Genomic DNA, 19444 nt, shown 5'->3' on the forward strand with positions numbered 1-19444 from the left:
TTATTGTGTCTGCATTCCCTCTAATGTCTGTCCCTAGTGTATCATCTACTGTATATTAAGTGTCCAATGAATATTTGTTAAATAAATTTGAATACATAGCCAGTAACTTTTTATTGTAAAAATATAATCAATATGACTGTTCACATCATGAAAATTTCCTGATTATTTGAATGTTAATCCTGTCTCTACTTCCAACTGGCTGTGACAGTTAATAATGTCAAGTTTATTTGAAACCCATTTACTTATGTGTGAAATAAGAGATAGAAAATAGGTGTTCTCCAAATTAAAAAAAAAATCAGAGTTGGATGGGCATGAATTTAAAACACTAAAGCTGTTAGAAATCACAATTAAAGGAACTTCTGACTCTTACAAAGTGATGTATATCATCAAAATAATCCACAATAGCTATTTGTATAATCAGCAGGTTACCATTTGTGATGATTTTGCAACACGTATCAATCAAACTCATCAGTCTGCATTTCAAATAAAATATACAACAGTCACTAGCCTACATGTATTATAGCGCTATGGAAGAAATGGAAATACACAATTCTTTTAAAAACATGTGACACCTTAAAATACAAGTGGCTGTATCTGTTATATAATACATGAATCCCTGCCTAGGAGAATTAAATGTGGGGTAGCAATGCAGCAGTGAACATTTATTTTTAGAGAAAAGACATGCATGGCTTCAACATTCAGGTATTTCACATACTTTGTGTGTGCCAAAATTTGGCTGAAACCCATGTCTAATGCATATCTTGGAAACATTTGGTCTCTTAAATCAAGACAGAACCTGCCTGCCAAGTATGGCATGTTACATGGATCACTACAATGTCACAGCCTTGAGGGTATACTCCAGAAATGAAGAGTAGTATCAAATGTTTATGTCATCTGTACAGCTAAATTCAGCAGAGTGTGTTGGCAATATGTTTTAAAAGGAGAAATAAAAAGATTTTTATCTGAATTTTTGCTTGGAATATGAATGGAATTTTCTAGGAGACTAACTCCTTTCAATATTATTTATTCATATATCTGGTTTGCTCTTCTCTTCAATGAAAACTCCAGAAAGAGCATTATATATACCACTTTTAAAGTGTTGCAATTATAGCAGCTGTTTTTAAGTTCAAAGATATGACATAGTAAGCAGTCATTGAATAAACATAACCTACTTTGAGGTGTGAGAGCACACTGAAATGCTTTATTGCGGCTTATAATGGCATCTTAAAGGAAAATTTCAAAACCATGCACATTAAAGGCCATGTTCCAACTCCCCAAAATTGTTGAGAGCAGTAGTCAGAAGCCACATGTGAAAACTGTTTGAAATGTTCACTTCTGAAGGCTCATTTAACTGTCTGTCTTCTCTTTGCAAAGTGATACCCTGTTCCATGCCTCTGGCTGTTATTTGGTATTTATAGAATCCCATCAGCATACGTGGAACTTTACTGAAGACATAAGGGAAGATCAGTGTCAGAGACTGTAAACTTTTTTCCATTCTATTTATATAAGCTTAATAAACAATATAGGACCTGACTGGCATCAAGCCAATAGAGTAGTAATGTAGCATGGAAATTGCTCTGACGTTTCAGATTTGGATAATAGTATTACTAGTGTTACCAAATACTGCAGCTCCTCTGTAGAAGGCTTCTAAATGGACATAGCACTTTAAAAATATCGTGCCACTTTCTGAGCCTAAAAGGCAAGTGTTTTAACCCCAAACATCCTATCTGATTGCTCAATGATGCACAAAGAAGACTCGCAGCTGCTTAGGAATTATTTACCTGGAATAAAAGTTCTCAACCTAGATATCGTACACAACGACATGGTTTCTGCGTAAGTGGTGAAGGGGACAGAGTTCTCACTAGCACATCAGCAGTTGCGCGTAACTATGGATGCTCTCATGGGATGGTATTGCATTTCAAAACAATATTTCTGTTGCATTGTAGTAACAATCCTAGTAACAGAAATGTTTTTTTACAAATGCAATTCTTACTACAATCCTAGTAACAGAAAATTTCATGAGAATTCTCATCTTAGAGGCTCTTCTTTCTCCCTTTAGACATTTTTTCAATTAGAAAATGTCAACTATATAGAAATAAATACTAGCGCATTGAAATTTAGAAGTAAGACGTCAATAAATAATTCAAGCATGAAGTAAATCTTAACCAGGACTTAAAGACAGGTAGAATCCTGGTGTCTACTAAAGATGAAGAGGATATAATTTCAAAAAAAAATATGAGCATAAAATTGGGGTGTGCCAATATTATTCAGGGAGGAGGTCTGGATTGTGTGTGCTAGATATGTTCTGCCATAAAATAACAAATGATACATTTTAAGGTAATTTGAAGCCAGATTTCTTAGAAGATTAATATTCATTAAACATCTCCAGGCACCTAATTTATTGCACATAGAAATCTTCTAATGTTATCTACTCTAATATTACATTGCTTAATTAGCATTGAATTATATTTTTTACTCAATAACGATTCTTAAAAATGAAGCTTAAGATAAAAATATTTATGGAGTAACTTTTTCTCATTTCTTTTTATCCACTCTGTATGTAGAAAAACCATGTGCCTTGTTTTGCTCTCCTGTTGGAAAAGAACAGCCTATTCTTCTATCAGAAAAAGTGATGGATGGAACTTCTTGTGGCTATCAGGGATTAGATATCTGTGCAAATGGCAGGTGCCAGGTAAGACATTCCAAAAAAAAAAAAGAATTTATATGTTGAAGGAAAATTGTGGGACCACTGAGCAGCTTCACAGCATGGTGGAAAGCTTTGGACTTAGATTCAAAAGATGTTGCTATAGTCCTGCCTTGACTGTGACCTTGAGCAAGTCTGATTTACTTTGAAACCTCATTTTTCCATCTGTGTAATAATGGGTTTGACTTGGTACTCCATAAAATCTATTCTAACTGAAAGAATCTGAGATTTTGATTGTGTAATATATATATTACAGGTTTAAAATTGGAGCACTTTGGACATTTTATGTCAAAATATTTCAGACCAAAAATTCAAGCACTCTAGTTCTCCATGCTTTGTGTCTAAGACTGAGCCATGAGTCAAAAATCAATAAAATTGACCTTATAACTCATATTCAAGTATCATCAATATACTTGAATCAGATGATTTTTAAATGCATATTCAACTTTCTTTAATAAACATTTTATTTGCTTTTCTCTCTTTTAAAAAATTTCCATTTATATGCATGTATGTGCTTTTCATCTATGTTTAGAAAAAATAGAATTCCTGTTAAAGTGATTATGAAGAGCATAGTGGAGAGATCAAAGTGTAGAAGTGAGCAGTTGCTAGTCATGGTTCTGCCACTGTCTCAAGTTGACATTCCCTGGAAGATTAATATGCACAAAGTTTAATGCCAAGTGTTTTCATGATCAACATCTATGTGGAGATAAGGAAGAGGCAGGTTTGGGCACAGGGTGAAATCAGGTTCTGGTGCAGTCACAAGACCTTAGCTGACCCTGTGGGAAGTGCTTAAACTGGCATGGGTCTTGAGAGTTGTTACCATTTTGGTGAGAAAATCAGGCCATTTACTCTCAGCATCTACTATTGCTTGGATACAAGCTGCCCCAGGAAGTGGCTACAACCTTGGGGAAAGCAGGTTTCCTTAGTCTAGATAGTTTCTGATAAACCTTCCAGAAGCAGGAAAGAAATAAATCCTTTGGCAATGAAAGAGGCTGCTGAGTGGAGTGGCACTGCATCCATGACAGCCTTTAGGAAACTGTTAACTGGGCAAATCACTTAAAATATATTTGCATGCATGAACTAATCTGTAAAATAAAGTTGGTAGACCATTGGTCATTGACTTTGTGCTATATACACTCCTTTGAGAATTTGATGAATTTTTTTTTTCCTCAGAAAAATGCACAACTGAACACACACATACACACATACCTGCACACAAATGCCAAAAATTGAAAACAATTTCAAGCTATGAATGGATCAATCCATGATCCAATAGAAGTGTATGTACTTCTGGGTAAGAAGCTGGGAACAACACGAAACTTAAATCCTTTCTCAGCTCTGAGATTCCATATTTTGCCAGTAGGCTATAAGGTTTAAAGCATAGAATCATGTAAAACCATTGGCATAAGAAGCAGTCTTTTGACTACATATTAATTTATTTTATTCTTTAACAGAACACGGCAATTACCAAAACGTAGTTTTTCATTAAAAATTATAGATATTTTACCTATACATATTTTGTTTTCAGAACTATATTCTGTACTAGTAGAGCTTTCATCTCATCATTATATATAAATCTGTTAGATTATTGTATGTCTTAAATGAATTTATTTCTTAAATTGTGCATGTCAAATATAATAGCCTAAATTGCTATGCTTTTTACTTAACAGTATTGTATAAGCCAAATTTTTACAGAGTCCCTGGGTAAAAATTAAAATTATAGCAACAACAACAAAGATTTTGCACAAATGCTATGTGGACCTGATGATTATAATTAAATTAGAATTATTTGAAATGGATTGTGGCTTATAATGGCATTAAAACACTTCAAGATTCTGGCTTTTTAATTAAAATGCTTCATTTAGTCTTTCAATAAAATTGAAAACATGCCTCTTTAGTTTTTCTGACAACCCTCAACAATTGGGGGTTTGACTAGAGAGTTTTATCACTAAATATATAGCACCAAAGCTGAATGTAGCATTCCAGACTTAGTGAACGAAAAGGCAATTGAAAGCAGACAACTTTCTCTGGTGACCCATTTTGGTTCTGTGATTTTCTCTTACTGAAAACGATAAGGAAGGCTGGAGCCTGTATGGTCATGTTATTTGCGTATCTCCCGCACACCAGTGGTACCTCAGGTACTTGCTACCAGTCACGAGGCATTGCCTCTTCAAAGTAGTTCATCTTCAACTTTTGGATTTATGTGAGCATATTTTGATATGTGTGCATACTTAAAACTACCAATTATAAAATACAAAATATTTACCTTTTATTTTTAAAATATATGATTATTGAACTGTAGTATATATGTCTATTCCTTACTTTTACTTTAGATTTACAGACCTTGTAATATCCTAGTTAAAGGATTGGGAAAAACTAAGAAACTACTAACTACCAACGTATTTAATAGTTGAACTATTACTTACTGTTTTCTCACCATTTGCCAAGAGGCAATCTGGGTACCAGGGATAGAGCAATAAAGATACTTTTATCATTTCAAAAGTACTCTAGCTCTCCTCAACTTTTTCCGCATTTGAACATGGAAAGACTTTTCTTCTCAATCCAGGACTCCCAGGTCAGGCTTCTGCTTAATGTTCTCTTCACATACTTGCCTGTGTTCTGCTCATTTCCTGTGGTGGCTACTTCTTTCATCTAGACATTCTCTTTATTTCTCCCTGAATAAGCTTTGACTTGCTGATCAGAGTTTTGTGCTAACACTTTGTACCTCTTGACACTGATAGGCCCCCCTTGACAAAAGGAAGGAATGCTGTATTGTGCAGTTTTAATGTGACTTTTGCTCCCAGCATATTCATCCTGTGGCTGCATTTAATAATCTGCTAGCTTCCCCCACCCCAACACCAGCAGCACCAGTCACAAAGATTCTGTTTTTGTTTCAGTTGTATTTAATATTTTAAAATTTCCTCTAAAATAATTGGAACCTATTATAAATGGATGTATCATCAGTCTCTGTTCCAAATCCTTCTTAATTAGGAGGAATTATGTAATACTACCATTTATTTCTGACAGTACTGACATACTAAATCCTGCCCTTTGAGTATGTACAACTTTGCCTCATCAATGGGAAGTAAACATTATTTACAAGAAAAGAGGCAATTGATTTGGCCTTAGAAGATTCATATTAACGAAATTCTTCTGGGGGCTTATAAAAATTAATTCCCCAACTGTTCATATTTTCTTAAAGCAGCCATAGGTTGTGAGGAGTTCTTACTCACATTCATGTGCTAGGTGCCAAAGGAGATAGGGATGGATAAACTACAGTTGATTCATGAACTGTAGTAAAAATAAACATCTATGTTCAGTTTTCCAGAAAGTTAATATTTACCATTTAGCACTTACTTTACAATCACTTTAAAAGTTAAGCCATCCATATAGTGAAGTATATCTGTTCCTTGTTGAGTAGAAGAAATTAAACTAATCATGTTGTATTTAATAGAAATGTGATTTCCTTTGAGACTTATGTAAATTGCATTTTTCTCAATAATATTTTTTCCAAATTACTTTATGGTATCATTTAATACTTACTATAAAAGATACTCTAAGCTGGTCAGAGTGGCTCACACCTATCATCCTAACACTTTGGGAGGCCAAGGCAGGCAGATTACTTGAGCTCAGGAGTTCGAGACCAGCGTGAGCAACATGGTGAAACCTTGTCTCAACAAAAAAACACAAAAATTAACCCAGCATGGTGACGCATGCCTATAGTCCCAGCTACTCGGGAGGCTGAGGTGGGAGGCTGGCTTCAGCCTGGGAGGCAGAGGTTGCAGTGAGCCGAGATGGAGCCTCTGCACTCCAGCCTAGGTGACAGAACCAGACCCCATCTGAAAGAAAAAGAAAGAAAGAAAGAAAGAAAGAAAGAAAGAAAGAAAGAAAGAAAGAAAGAAAGAAAGAAAGAGAGAGGAAGGAAGGAAGGTAGGTAGGTTATCTCTCATCACTATCTTGGTAATTTTACAGATTATGTTATTTGACATTGGCTTGTGTATTAGCTTGCACCAGAGAATGACATTTTATAATATGACATTTCATAAGTTTTACAATTAAATATATCTGGTTTATAGATACTAGGTTTGTCCCAAATTAGTAGTAAAACAAGAAAAGAATACTGCTATTTATGATGTGCTGTCACTCTCTTGTTACAGAAAGTTGGCTGTGATGGTTTATTAGGGTCTCTTGCAAGAGAAGATCATTGTGGTGTATGCAATGGCAATGGAAAATCATGCAAGATCATTAAAGGGGATTTTAATCACACCAGAGGAGCAGGTAATTTTTCTTTATTTTTTCATAAATATTAATCCCTGCAATCTTTGGGAACACAGATTATATTGAATTTAACTTAAGAGATTATAGTTCTAATTCTATTGAAGACTTTCAATGGGTATTAAATTATTTTTGTGATGACATACAATACATGTGATATGAGCCAAAAATTCTAACAAGCCCATTTCCCAATAATGCAAATATGAAGTCATCTGTTGTACATTTAATAAGTTGGAACAGCAAGGGAATAATCTAATTTGCACTGGCTAATGTTATCAGGTTTCTACAGACCTTATTCTCCAATGCAAAGAATGATGTCTACTGGAAAATAGTGATTTGTAACAGCCTAAAGCAACCATTGAGAATAGGAATCCTCTGGTTTTCAGCTTTCCATCTTTATTTTTTTCTTAATGTTTTTGCTACATTATCAGGGAGTACGTTTTTGGAAACAGAGGGTCCATGACAGTGTAGCATACAACCAAGAGGCGTCAGAAGATGTGAGATAATGTTCCAAATAGATTAATAGCAGAGTTCATCCTCTCTTGTTTTCTCGTCTATAAATACTAATACTCAGGGGATGTGAGATTGAAATTATGAATGATCTACATAGTATTCATTTAAAGTAATTCACAATAAAATATGATATTGTCTTTACTGAAATATAATGATCCCAAAATGTGCTTTATGTACAGAAAATGCTTTATACTCAGGATCTTAAGCTTACTGGAAAGAAGCAAACATTTTCTGTGTTTACATTAGTCTGTTACCTGGGCATGTGTCTTGCACCCTTAATACTGGTATCTATTTTCATGATTGATATGCTTATATCAAATATACTCTTTTCTTTTTAAAATTATAGATGTGCTTTTTGAGACAGAGTGTTACTCTGTTGCTCAGGTTGGAGTGCAGTGGCGCATGGCTCACTGCAGCCTTAACCTCCCATGCTCAAACAATCCTCCCAACTCAGTCTCCCAAGTAGCCAGGACTAGAGGCATGCACCACCATGCCCAGCTAATTTTTTTTTAATTTTGTTTTTTGTAAAGATGGGGTCTCACTATGTTCCATAGACTGGTCTCAACTCCTGGGCTCAAGCAGTCCTCCCATCTTGGCATCCCAAAGTGCTGAGATTATAGGCATGAGCCACTGTGCCCACTCCAAATATGCTGTTTTCATCATTGATATGCTTATATTACATATACCAACATTTTCCTAGTTTAAATTTCTTTTTGAAAAGAACAAGAATTCTAGGCCTAATATATGAATTAATTTTAATACAAAGAACAGGGCATTTATGTTTGAGTAATCGAGAAAATAGTTCATTCCAGATAAAACAGTCCTTCAGAAAAGAAAATTAGTCACAGTCTTCTAAAGTATGAATGTAAATTGTTTGCTAGGCCTAAGCAGAATAAAAGATAAGTGAGACTGAACATCTTAAAGCCAAGAAATGAGTAAGGCCTATGGTAAATTGCAGATCAAACTCTCAGTCTTCAAAGTGGTAAAAAAGGTGATAGGTACCACACATCAAAAATCTGCCGGCACTCCTTTAGAAAAAATAAATAAATAAATACTTAGCTGAAACAGGCTCTCAGACTTTCAACTAAGAAATTTAATTATAATAAGCTTTTTCTGCCTGATTGTGATGGCAGAAGTTTTTTTTATAGTGCAGAAATTCAAAAAAATTTGGAAGACTAAAGAAATTTAAACATATTAGAGTTTTTAAAGAATATTCTTTCATATTTATTTAGTATGCCTGGAAACAGCTCACAGAATACAGATGCACATTTAGCACTGATGCCTTTATTTAACTGTAACACTTCATATTTCCACTAAGCATAGAAAACAGAAATACCATTAAAAATCAGTGACTCTTTTTACTCTGACTGTAGTTATGTGAATATATATTTTCCTAGATTTCTATTTCAAATCCCTTTTTTATTCCACTTTAATTTCTACTTTTGTTCACTGTAGATAAGTTATGTTAAAAGCATGTTTATTTGGAAAATATCAGAAGTGCCTAAGATACTACAAATATTAAAGATTAATAAGGCTACTTTCTTCCTTACAACTCTATGTTAATTTCACATTGCTCACAGGGAAGAATTCTTAGCTTGGACCTTAAGGTCTACATGTGTTGTCCCTGTCTGTCTCTCCAGCCTCGTGTCACACCAAGGTCCTCTTCCTTCTCTAAGTTCTTACAGGTGCTCACACTGACCATGCCCCCACTGCCACCCAACAGCCTCCGCCACACACACCCACATCTGGAATTTCCAAATGTGTATCGATCAGCTTTCTCTTGGCTTTGATGGATAAATTCCTAGATATCACGTAGTTCTCAGTTCAAATATCATTTCTTTAATGAAGTGATCCCTGAAGTGATACCTGCTATGACTAATGACTATTTTAGTGATGTTTACCACGTTTGTATCCATATCGTTTAGCTCTAGTCACATTTATAATTTTATGTTCACTTGTCTTTCATTTCCCATTAGACCTTAAGCTCAATGAGAAAAAAAATCATGCTATTTTTGTTTAACACCATATTTGCAATTATCAGCATAGTATGTGATCCATTAATATTTGCTAGTTTAATAATGAAATGTTAAATTTGTATAAGTTTCAATTTTAAAAATTCTGCATGAGTTATTAATTCTATCACAGGCACCATCTACTTTTGACTTCAGGAATGTTGTATTTATTTCTCTTGAGACAATTTTATCCCTATAGTTATGTACTTCCTAGAATTTTTTGAAGGCCATACAGCCCTGTTTGTCCAGTTGGCCACGCACGTTGTATATATTGTATGAGTAACCCACGTGCAAACACACATGGGTGTTTTCAGTCCCTGTGCTCTATTTAGAGTTTACTAAATCATTCTTGTTGGAGCTGGAAAATAAATTCAAGAAGCGTTTTCTTTTTTTTCCTTAATACTTTATCATGTCTTCCATTGTAACTTGCCTAGCCAAGTGATAAATTTTCAGAGGAATAAAAGGCAAATTGCATATTGGCCAGTTGTTGAAATGCATAGTTAACCAGTAAATACTAAGAAGAAAATGGGCATAAAAATGTTTTATTCTTTATATAAGAAAATGAAGTATAAGGAGGACATGCTGTAAGAGCTTTTGCGTGTTTGGTTGTTTGCCACAGCAGTAGGGGAGTCATAGTGTTAACTATTTTTTTCTATTTTAGGAAATAGTTGCAGTGAATTATAGTAGGAAGTGAACAGGAGAAACAGACAGACCTGAGTTCAAAGCTTGGGTCAGCTAAATTACTGACAATGCAGTGTTGGAAAGTGTTTTTTTTCCTCTATCTTTATTTTCTCATCATACTAAATTCGAAGCGTAATATCTATCTTGGAGACTATAATTATGGTTAAAATTAATAATTTCTGTAAAGTAACTATAATAATGATTAGCATATAGCAGTTTTTCAAAATATGGCGTTTGTTACTTCACTGTTGCCATGAAGATGAAGATTGCTATCAACATTTTAAGATGGCTGATTAAAAATGGGATCTCTGGTTATAAAATAGGATGTTACTGTGTGCAAAGTACACACAAGGATCAAATTTACGATATTGACTTCACTGGCTTCATGATCCAACTTCTAAGCTTCTAAGTCAGTACACTGCTAATTGTGCCAAATGGCTTATTTACTGAAAGTATTTAACTCCCAGTCATTGGCTTTCTCTCTTCATATGTGTTTGATTAATACATTTCTACCTCTCTTCTTGAAAATCAGTCTAACCTGTCCTTTAAGCCATCCCAACTCAATAATAGAGAATCGCTGTAAATATAACTATAAACTTAGATATAACTATAGTTCTAATGTATAACATACCTCAGAGAGTACTATTAAACTCAAACAAGAATTTGCACATACTACATCTACTTTGTTATATCTATTCTTCTTTTTTAATATTCTGAAGTTCAACATCTGCTCCCAACACTTTGCTGAACTCATTTGCTCGGAGATTAACAGTTATCTCTTGATTGGGACACTCAGAACTGACTGTCTTTAGTCACCTTTCTCTTTGATGCCTCATGTTTGACATACAGCTTTTGACAGTTCACCAGCAATTCTTGAGATATTCTCATCCATAGGGTCCCACTTCCCAAAACAGATGAGATCTCCTCCTTCTCATGATTCTTCTTCATTTTTTTTTTTTTTTTTTTTTTGAGACAGAGCCTCACTCTGTCACCCAGGCTGGAGTACAGTGGCACAATCTCTGCTCACTGCAACTTCTGCCTCCCGGGTTCAAGCGGTTCTTCTGCCTCAGCCTCCTGAGTAGTTGGGACTACAGGCATGCGCCACTATACCCAGCTATTTTTTTGTATTTTTAGTAGAGACGGGGTTTCACTGTGTTAGCCAGGATGGTCTTGATCTCCTGACCTTGTGATCTGCCTGCCTCGGCCTCCAAAAGTGCTGGGATTATAGGCGTTAGCCACCGCACCCGGCCCCATTCCTTTATCTTTTTTCCTGATTTATTTTTATCTCTTTGTTAAAAACTATGACCATCACCAAAGTTAAGGCCTTGACTTCTCTTCTTGATTTTCTCCACTTATTTCCATGCCTTAACTTGGTGATTCTGCAAGGATATCTTGCAAAGCTATGTCAATAGCATGACTTTTCTCTAGATTCCAGATGTTACAGAGTTCTTACTGGATGTTTCTACTAGTGCGCTGTACCATTTTGTTAGATACAAATTGCAAAACCAAATTTATTCAGTTATTACCAAAACTAGATGATTTCTCTCTTGACTTCCATGTTCCTGTAAATGATGCCCCATTGTCACATAACTAATAATAAAGCATTGTGTTCAATATTTATTATACCCACTTTCTTTTGGTTACTAAGTTCAGAAATTTTTTTCTACAGAGTATCTTCTGGATTTTCTCCCTTAGCCTCCACTACTCCTGGATTTTACCATTAGTGTCCTGACACTGTTACCCACAACTATATCCCTGTTCCTCTTGGATATCACTGTTAGTCAAAGCCTCTCAAAGCCAGGATCCAATTACCAAGGTCCTTGCTATAGAATGTTTGATAGTTTCAAATTGATAAATTCATTCTCCTGGGCATGCATTTAAACTCTCTTTAATAGAGCCACTCTCTTAAATCTTCTCATTCCATCTGAATTATTTTATTCAAGTGCCACCAACCACACCACATATCCCTTACTCTTCCTTATACACAGTGAACTCATCCTTTTTCTGTATGCATGTGAATGCTACCCATTCTCCAAAGGCAGTTCATCTATTTACTCTTTTGTGAAGCTTTCCTTTATAAGTTGTTCTCTCCTTTGAATCATAGTGATTCTGTCTGATGACAGTGTTTCACAAGTATGAGTAATGTTTAACAAGGAAAAAAAAATCCTACCTCTGTGAATAAAAATAGCAGTGAAGCCTTGAAGGTAGTAGCTTAAACAACTCTGGTTTATAACCTTCAGCAGAGAATTAACCATATCATTTTGCATATTACCTTTTTAACATGATATTTGCCATTGTATTCAACTCATTTATATAAGGTAGTTATGCCTGTCTTTCCAGTTCAATTATAAGCTCACTGAGGGTAGAGATCATCTTACCTGACTTCTGTGTGCAAATAGCCATTATGCATTTGTTTCCATTTTAATTGCTGCGTATTTTGGTCATGTGAAAAAATGACAGTGCTTTTATGTTTAGTGTTACTGAGAATGGCTTAGTGTTGCTGAAATGTGCAATTCAATAGTTAATTAAATAAACAGTGTTCTTGAATGGAAATTATGATTCTAAAAGCACATGCCACTAATTCCAGCCACTGCCACCAGGGGGGGTATATGCTACCTTTTGGTATACGCCAAATAACTCAACCGTCTCGGGAAGATGAATAATTAATAAACAGGAGACAACTCTGGAATTAGCTCTTGTGCCTTTTCTAAAGCTTAGAAGGTAGACTTTTATAAGATACATGGATCTGCACAGAACTACTAAGAACAATATTTTAATATAATTGGAAAATAACTTCAAGCAAAAGTAGGCATCTGTTCTCACTATTCTGCACTAAGTGATACTTGAGTCTGTATTTTTCTGCACATTTTCTCTTATCTCACTTTACCTTATCATTTTATTTCTCTTCAAGTATTATATCCCTAACATCTGCTGAAAAATGTTTCCTGAGAAGCACCTAATCATGTCTTGGGTCTAGCTGTCTGACATCTTCAGAAATGACCCTAGATTGCTTGGCGCGACCTTACACTTTCTGTCTCCGGCATCGGTTTCAAAACCCTTTGTTAATATCCTCCAGAAAATGCTTGGTCTCTCTTGTCCTATACTTCAGTACTCCAGGGATTTAGTCCAGGCCTGCTATATTTTCTCCGGCTATATATTCTTTTTCCCCACACTTTCTAACCTAAAGAAGTTCCCACAACAAAATCTGAGGTTATCTGTTCTATTTCAAGATCCACTGTGTTTCTAACCAGGCTGTTCCACTGGGTTTTTTTTTCCCTCCTCACAATTCATAAGGTATCAATGAGATTTTTTTTGTTGTTGTTTTACATAAAATAAAAGTGCCTGTTTGTCCTCCGTAGTGCTGTAGGCTCAACATCTTTCCAAGAAACTTCACTGGAAATCATGACAGCTTTTATATATAAAAATTTTTCTTTACGTAAGTACTGAAATATCATAGCAATAACCAAAACCAAAAGGAAAACAAAAGGCAAGTCAATGAAGAAAAGAGATTTTGAAGGAACTCAATATTTATTTCATGTTTTATTGACTTTTACAGGTTATGTAGAAGTGCTGGTGATACCTGCTGGAGCAAGAAGAATCAAAGTTGTGGAGGAAAAGCCGGCACATAGCTATTTAGGTAACCTGTGTTACAGACACAGAGAAGATCCAAGTACGAGCCCAACTCCCTGCCCTGAGAGTTCTATGATGAGGAGGAAGTCAATCTGTTTCTAGTTTTATGTTTGAACTTCCCAGGAACTATCTTTTGTCATATCAAGTAGGAAAAATTTTCCTTCTCTCCCAAGGACTTCCCAGGAGCAAAAGCAATCTGGTTGTCTGTATGTTTTTGAGGGGTAAAAATTGCTTCCACATGTTAGTCCAAGATAAAAAAACAAAACAAAACAAAAACCTCATTGAATGATTTGGGTATGATTTATATTCATATATATATATATTTCATAAATATATTTCACATATATACATACATTCACATATACATATTAATTGCATTTATAAATGAACTTATGTATATATATATATAAAATGATCGTTTCGTCAGGAAATCTTGTGGCGTTTTTGAAGTAATGTTCTACATACTAAAGGACTTGATTTTTTAATGGAAAAGGGTTCTCTCTCTTGCCTCATTTTAGGAAATCTCACCTATGAAGAAAACATTTTTAAATTTTTAACTATTCCTTATGAAAAGTACTGTATCAGTTATTTTAATAGTTTAATTAGGTCAATTCATGATTTAAATATATGAAAAAATACTAAATTGTCAAAATATACGTGCTCATATGTTAAAGTTTCAATCTAATTAAGTCATGTGAAATTAAGTTTTATCTGGCATCCAGAGATAGAGGGACCTAATATGATTATGTCAGGCAGAAGACTAAATAATTTTCCAGAATTGTAACACTGTGTTTGTATTATCTTTACATACACAAAAAAAGCTCTCAAGCCTATTTTTTTAACAAAAATAATGTCCTCCCTATTTTTTTTCTTTAATGAGCAATAATGTTCCAACAAGGAATCCTTTGTATATAGAAACAACTCAGCTTACGTGATTGTTTCTACTCTGCAGTATCAAAAATACATAATCTAAACTCAGATTGAATTTTTTTCAATAGGAGTTGAAGTCTAGGAGTAGAAAAATTTGAGGAAAGGGGACTGTAAAAGGAATTCTTTATCATGTGACACACTCATTACCGATTATTACCATTTGTTCCCAAAATATGCATTGGTATTTAATCTATTTTACCTACTATGGTACAAATAGATCATACAAGATTTTCAAATACAGATTAAAAGTCCTGATACCCAGTTTTTAGAGACACTGGCCATAATCTAGGACAATTTCAATACATTCATTCAATAGCAGACAAGTGGTTATTACACTTGCATGTATGTTTTCTTTTTTCCAAGCTGGAAAGGAATATAGATATCTCAAATGGAATTTCTCAGTTATACAAAATTCTAAATTATAATATGGGTTTTAGTAACCTGACACATGTGGCTAAATAAGCCAGGCAATATTACAAAAGCGACATCTTCATGCTGTCTCCAATTTCTTACCTCCCAGTCTCTTCAACCAATCCAGTCCTGTTTCCTGTCTCCCTCTACAGTTAAATGCCTTTTATAAGGTCAGCAAATGCCCTCCATGTTGACAAATCCAATGTTACTTGACCTGTAAGCAGCATTTAAAACTGTTGACTTCTCCTCATTTCATTAAACACTTATAGGACCACTGGATGCCCCTTACTGGTCTCTTTTGTGAGGTCTTCAGCCTCTTTATGTTTCCAAATGTTCTCATACTATGGGGTTCAGGCCTGGGTCCTGATCTTTTCTCTGCTATATTCTGTCCCCAGGGAATTACATCTAGCTCTATTGCTTTACATGTTTATTTGATGTAAATTATCAAAAGTTTCATAGGTACCTCAGAAATAATAAGTCTGATATAGTTTGGATGTTGTCTCTTCTAAATCTCATGCTAAATTCTGATCCTCAATACTGGAGGTGGGGCCTGGTGGGAGGTGATTGGATCATGGGGACGGATTTCTCACAAATGGTTTAGCACCATCCTCTTGGTGCTGTCCTCACAATAGTGATTTCACGTGAGATCTGGTTACTTAAAAGTATGTGGTATGTACCCCCCACCCTCCTGCCCCTTGCTCCCTCTCTCCCCATGTGAGATGCCTGCTCCACCTGCACTTTCGGCCATGATTGTAAGCTTCCTGAGGCCCTCATCAGAAGCCAAGCAGATGGCAGCACCATACTTCCTATACAGCCCACAGAACCGAGAGCCAATTAAATCTATTTTCTTTATAAACTACCCAGTCCCAGGTGTTTCATGATAGCAGTGCAAGAACAGCATAACAGAAAGTCCAAAATCAAAAGTCCAAATAAAAAATTTGATTTCCACTCCATGCTAAAACCTCTTCTTCCTTTGGTGTTCTCCACTACAGTGAATGTCACTGCATTAGTGTCCTATGCCTACTATAACAATTACTGCAAACTTGGTTACTTAAAACAACAAAAATGTATTCCCTCATACTTCTGTAGGCCAGAAGTCCAAAATCAGTTTCACTGGGCCAAAAATCAGTGTTTGCAGTGTTACACTATCTCTGGAGACTCTAGGAGATCATCCATTCCCTGCCTTTTCCAACTCTAGTGGCTGCCAGCATTCCTTCGCTTGTGACCTTGTCACTCCATTGTCTACCTGCATGGTCTCATTGCCTTCTCCTTTCCTTCTGTGTCCAAAGTTTCCTCTTCTCTCTTATAAGGCCTCGTATTTAAGGCCTACCTGGATAATTCAGGATAATCTCCCATCTCAAGATCTTCAACTTAATATCTGTAATTTTTTAATGTGCCATAGAAGGTAATTATCTAGTTTGTTTGTGCTGCTATAAAAATACCATAGATTAGGTAGCTTATAAACAACAGAAATGTATTGCTCATAGTTCTGGAGGCCAGGAAGTCCAAGATCAAGGCACTAATAGATTTGGTGCCCTTTAAGGGCTCATTTCCTGATTTACAGATGGCATCTTCTTGCTATGTCCTCACATGGTGGAAGGAGCTAGCTAGCTTTCTGGGATAAGGACACTAATCCCAATTATAAGGGCAGAGCTCTTACGACCTAATCACCTCTCAGAAGACTCCACCTTCTAATGCTTCTAATTCTAACGTGGGGTTAGGATTTCAACATATAAATTATGGGGGGGGACACAAATATTCAGACCATAGCAGTAGCATTCATAGGTTCCAAGGATTAGGATGTGGGTATCTTTTTCCCCCTCAATAACATATTTTTTATTGTGATAAAATATATATCACATAAAATTTACCATCACAGCTATTTTTAAGTGTCAAGTTCAGTTAATTCAGTGGCATTAAGTACATTTACATTTCAATGAAATCTTTTGAAGGAATACAAAAAACGATTTTAAAATTCATGTGAAATTTTACATACGGAAGTGACCCTGAATAGTCAAACCAATCTTGAAAAAGAACAAAGCTGGAGGATGCAGACTTTCTGATTGCAAAACTTCCTACAAAGCTATGGTAATTAAAACAGTATGATCCTGGCATAAAGACAGACATCTAAACCAATGGAAAAGATTAGAAAGTCCAGGAATATATATATGTGTGTGTGTGTGTGTATATATATATATATATATATATATATATATATATATATATATATACAAATGATTTTCAACAAGGGTACCAAGACCATTCAACTGAGAAAGGACAGTCTTTTTCTCCAGTGGTGCTGGGAAATCTAGATATCCACATGCAAAAAAAATGAAGTTGGACCTTTGCCTAAAACTATATGAAAAAGCTTTTTTGTCCAGGGCTTTTGATTTTTGATTACTGATTTAATCTCCTTGCTAATTATAGGTCTATTTATGATTTCTCTTTCTTCATGATTCAGTTTTGGTAGGTTTTGTTTTGGGAAGTTTGTACATTTCATCTAGGTTATCTAATTTATGGTCCTAAACTTGTTTATAATACTCTCATAATCCTTTTTATTTCTGTAGCATTGATTATAACAGCCTCACTTTCATTTCTGATTTTAGTAATTTGAGTCTTGTCTTTTCTTTTGTTCCCTTAGTCAGTCTAGCTAGACTTGTTAATTTTGTTGATCTTTTCAAAGAACTATCTTTTGTTTTGTTGATTTTTCTCTATTGTTTTCTATTCTCCATTTCACTTATCTCTAATCTAATCTTATCTGCTTTCTTCTACTAGTTTGGGATTCAGTTTGTTGTTTTTTTGAGATCTTTCTTCTTTTTTAATATAAGAGTTTATAGGTATACATTTTCTCCCTAGGAAAACCTTTGCTGTGTCCCATAAGGTATGGCTTTGGCATGTTGAGTTTTCATTTGTCTCCAGATAATTTCTAATTCCCCATGTGATTTTTTTTTTCATTGTTGCATTGGTTGTTAGTGTGTTGTTTAATTTCTACAAATTTGTGCATTTTCTGTTTCTGTTTTTGATTTCTAACCTCATCCCTTTGTGGTCAGAGAAGATATTTTGTATGATATTTACCTTTTAAGAGCATAGATAGATATGTGGTGGGGGGTTGTTATTCAGCTCATCATATTCACTAATTTCTATCCAGTAGTTCATGTAAAAACTGACAGTCTTCCTTGATCCTTCACTTTCTTTACTGCTCTAATGTGACGCATCAGGAAATCATTTCAGTTACTCAAAATTATTACTTTTTCTCTGTATACACTGACCTCTAACCAAGCCACTCTGTATTACATTGTCCTGCTTTATTTTCTGTATTGCATATCCTTGTCTGAATTTTTTATTTGTTTAAATTCTTGCTTTTCTAATGTCAATCTCCACTGTTAATTCTGGAAGGCATTTTGTTCTTTTGTCTACAATATCTAAATCAAAGTCTGGCACACAGGAAATTATAGACTTTTTGAGTGAATTTGTTTAAGAAAAAGATGTTTCACACTTGGTTAGTATAGGCCAGTGCATTACATACATCCATAAATCCTCAGAATACCTCTATGAAGTAGGCATTATTAATTTCCCAATTTTTAAAATCTGGTAACAGAGTAACAGAAACTTTAAGTTTCTTGCCCAAGGTTACACATCTAAGAAGCTGTGAATCTAGATTTGAACCCGAGGCATCTGGGGATAGCATCTGGGTTCTTAGGCACTGAACCATGCTGCCTCCTTTTTAGTTTTATTATTTTAAGTAATTGTCGTCCATGCAACACTTGTGATTTTAAAAAGTACATGTCATATTTGAACACATTTTCTTTAAACTTATCCCATATAACCTCTTTTTCCCCCTTTTAAACCAAGGTGATCAACTAATTGTATAGAATTAACTCAGAAGGGTATAAATCATGAAATGACTGTTTTCTTCTCTACTCACTGTCTCCAATTCTACTAAATCCCATCATTTTTCTCTGTTAGTGACCTCTAAACATAAGTCTCCAATCACTCTTTGTTTTTAAAAGACCACTCAGTTTAAAAGTTGAATCACATATCTGTCTCAGTTAGTTACCGTAAATTCTCCTTGTGCTTAGCCTTAGGCCTAAGTGAGCAGGGTCTTTTACTTGTAGAAAGAAACACCATCTATGCCCCTAAACAGACTGAATGCTGCTCTGGAGATTAAATCTATGTTGAAAATACTAGTAATATGTTACCATGTTTATTCAAAAACACATTTCCTTACTTGCTGACTCAGAAAAAAAATAATTCACCTCGGATGAATCAGAGGAAGGGTGCCTTGGAG

The 19444-nt window shown here is 35.0% G+C and overlaps 1 protein-coding gene across 3 annotated transcripts in view; it reads left to right on the top strand.

The window, feature by feature from the left end:
• ADAMTS19 (ADAM metallopeptidase with thrombospondin type 1 motif 19) overlaps positions 1-19444 on the top strand; it is a 280545-nt gene that overhangs the window by 192159 nt on the left and 68942 nt on the right. For 2 of the 3 annotated variants that reach the window (XM_014344971.5, XM_024928920.4), the window contains 3 exons: positions 2565-2692; positions 6862-6982; positions 13742-13855. In XM_014344971.5, coding sequence (XP_014200457.4) covers positions 2565-2692; positions 6862-6982; positions 13742-13855 — 363 coding nt within the window. The remainder of the gene's footprint in view (positions 1-2564; positions 2693-6861; positions 6983-13741; positions 13856-19444) is intronic. The other variant, XM_024928919.4, reaches the window with a different exon arrangement.

This window comes from Pan paniscus, chromosome 4, assembly GCF_029289425.2.
Source record: "Pan paniscus chromosome 4, NHGRI_mPanPan1-v2.0_pri, whole genome shotgun sequence".
Lineage (NCBI taxonomy): Eukaryota > Metazoa > Chordata > Mammalia > Primates > Hominidae > Pan > Pan paniscus.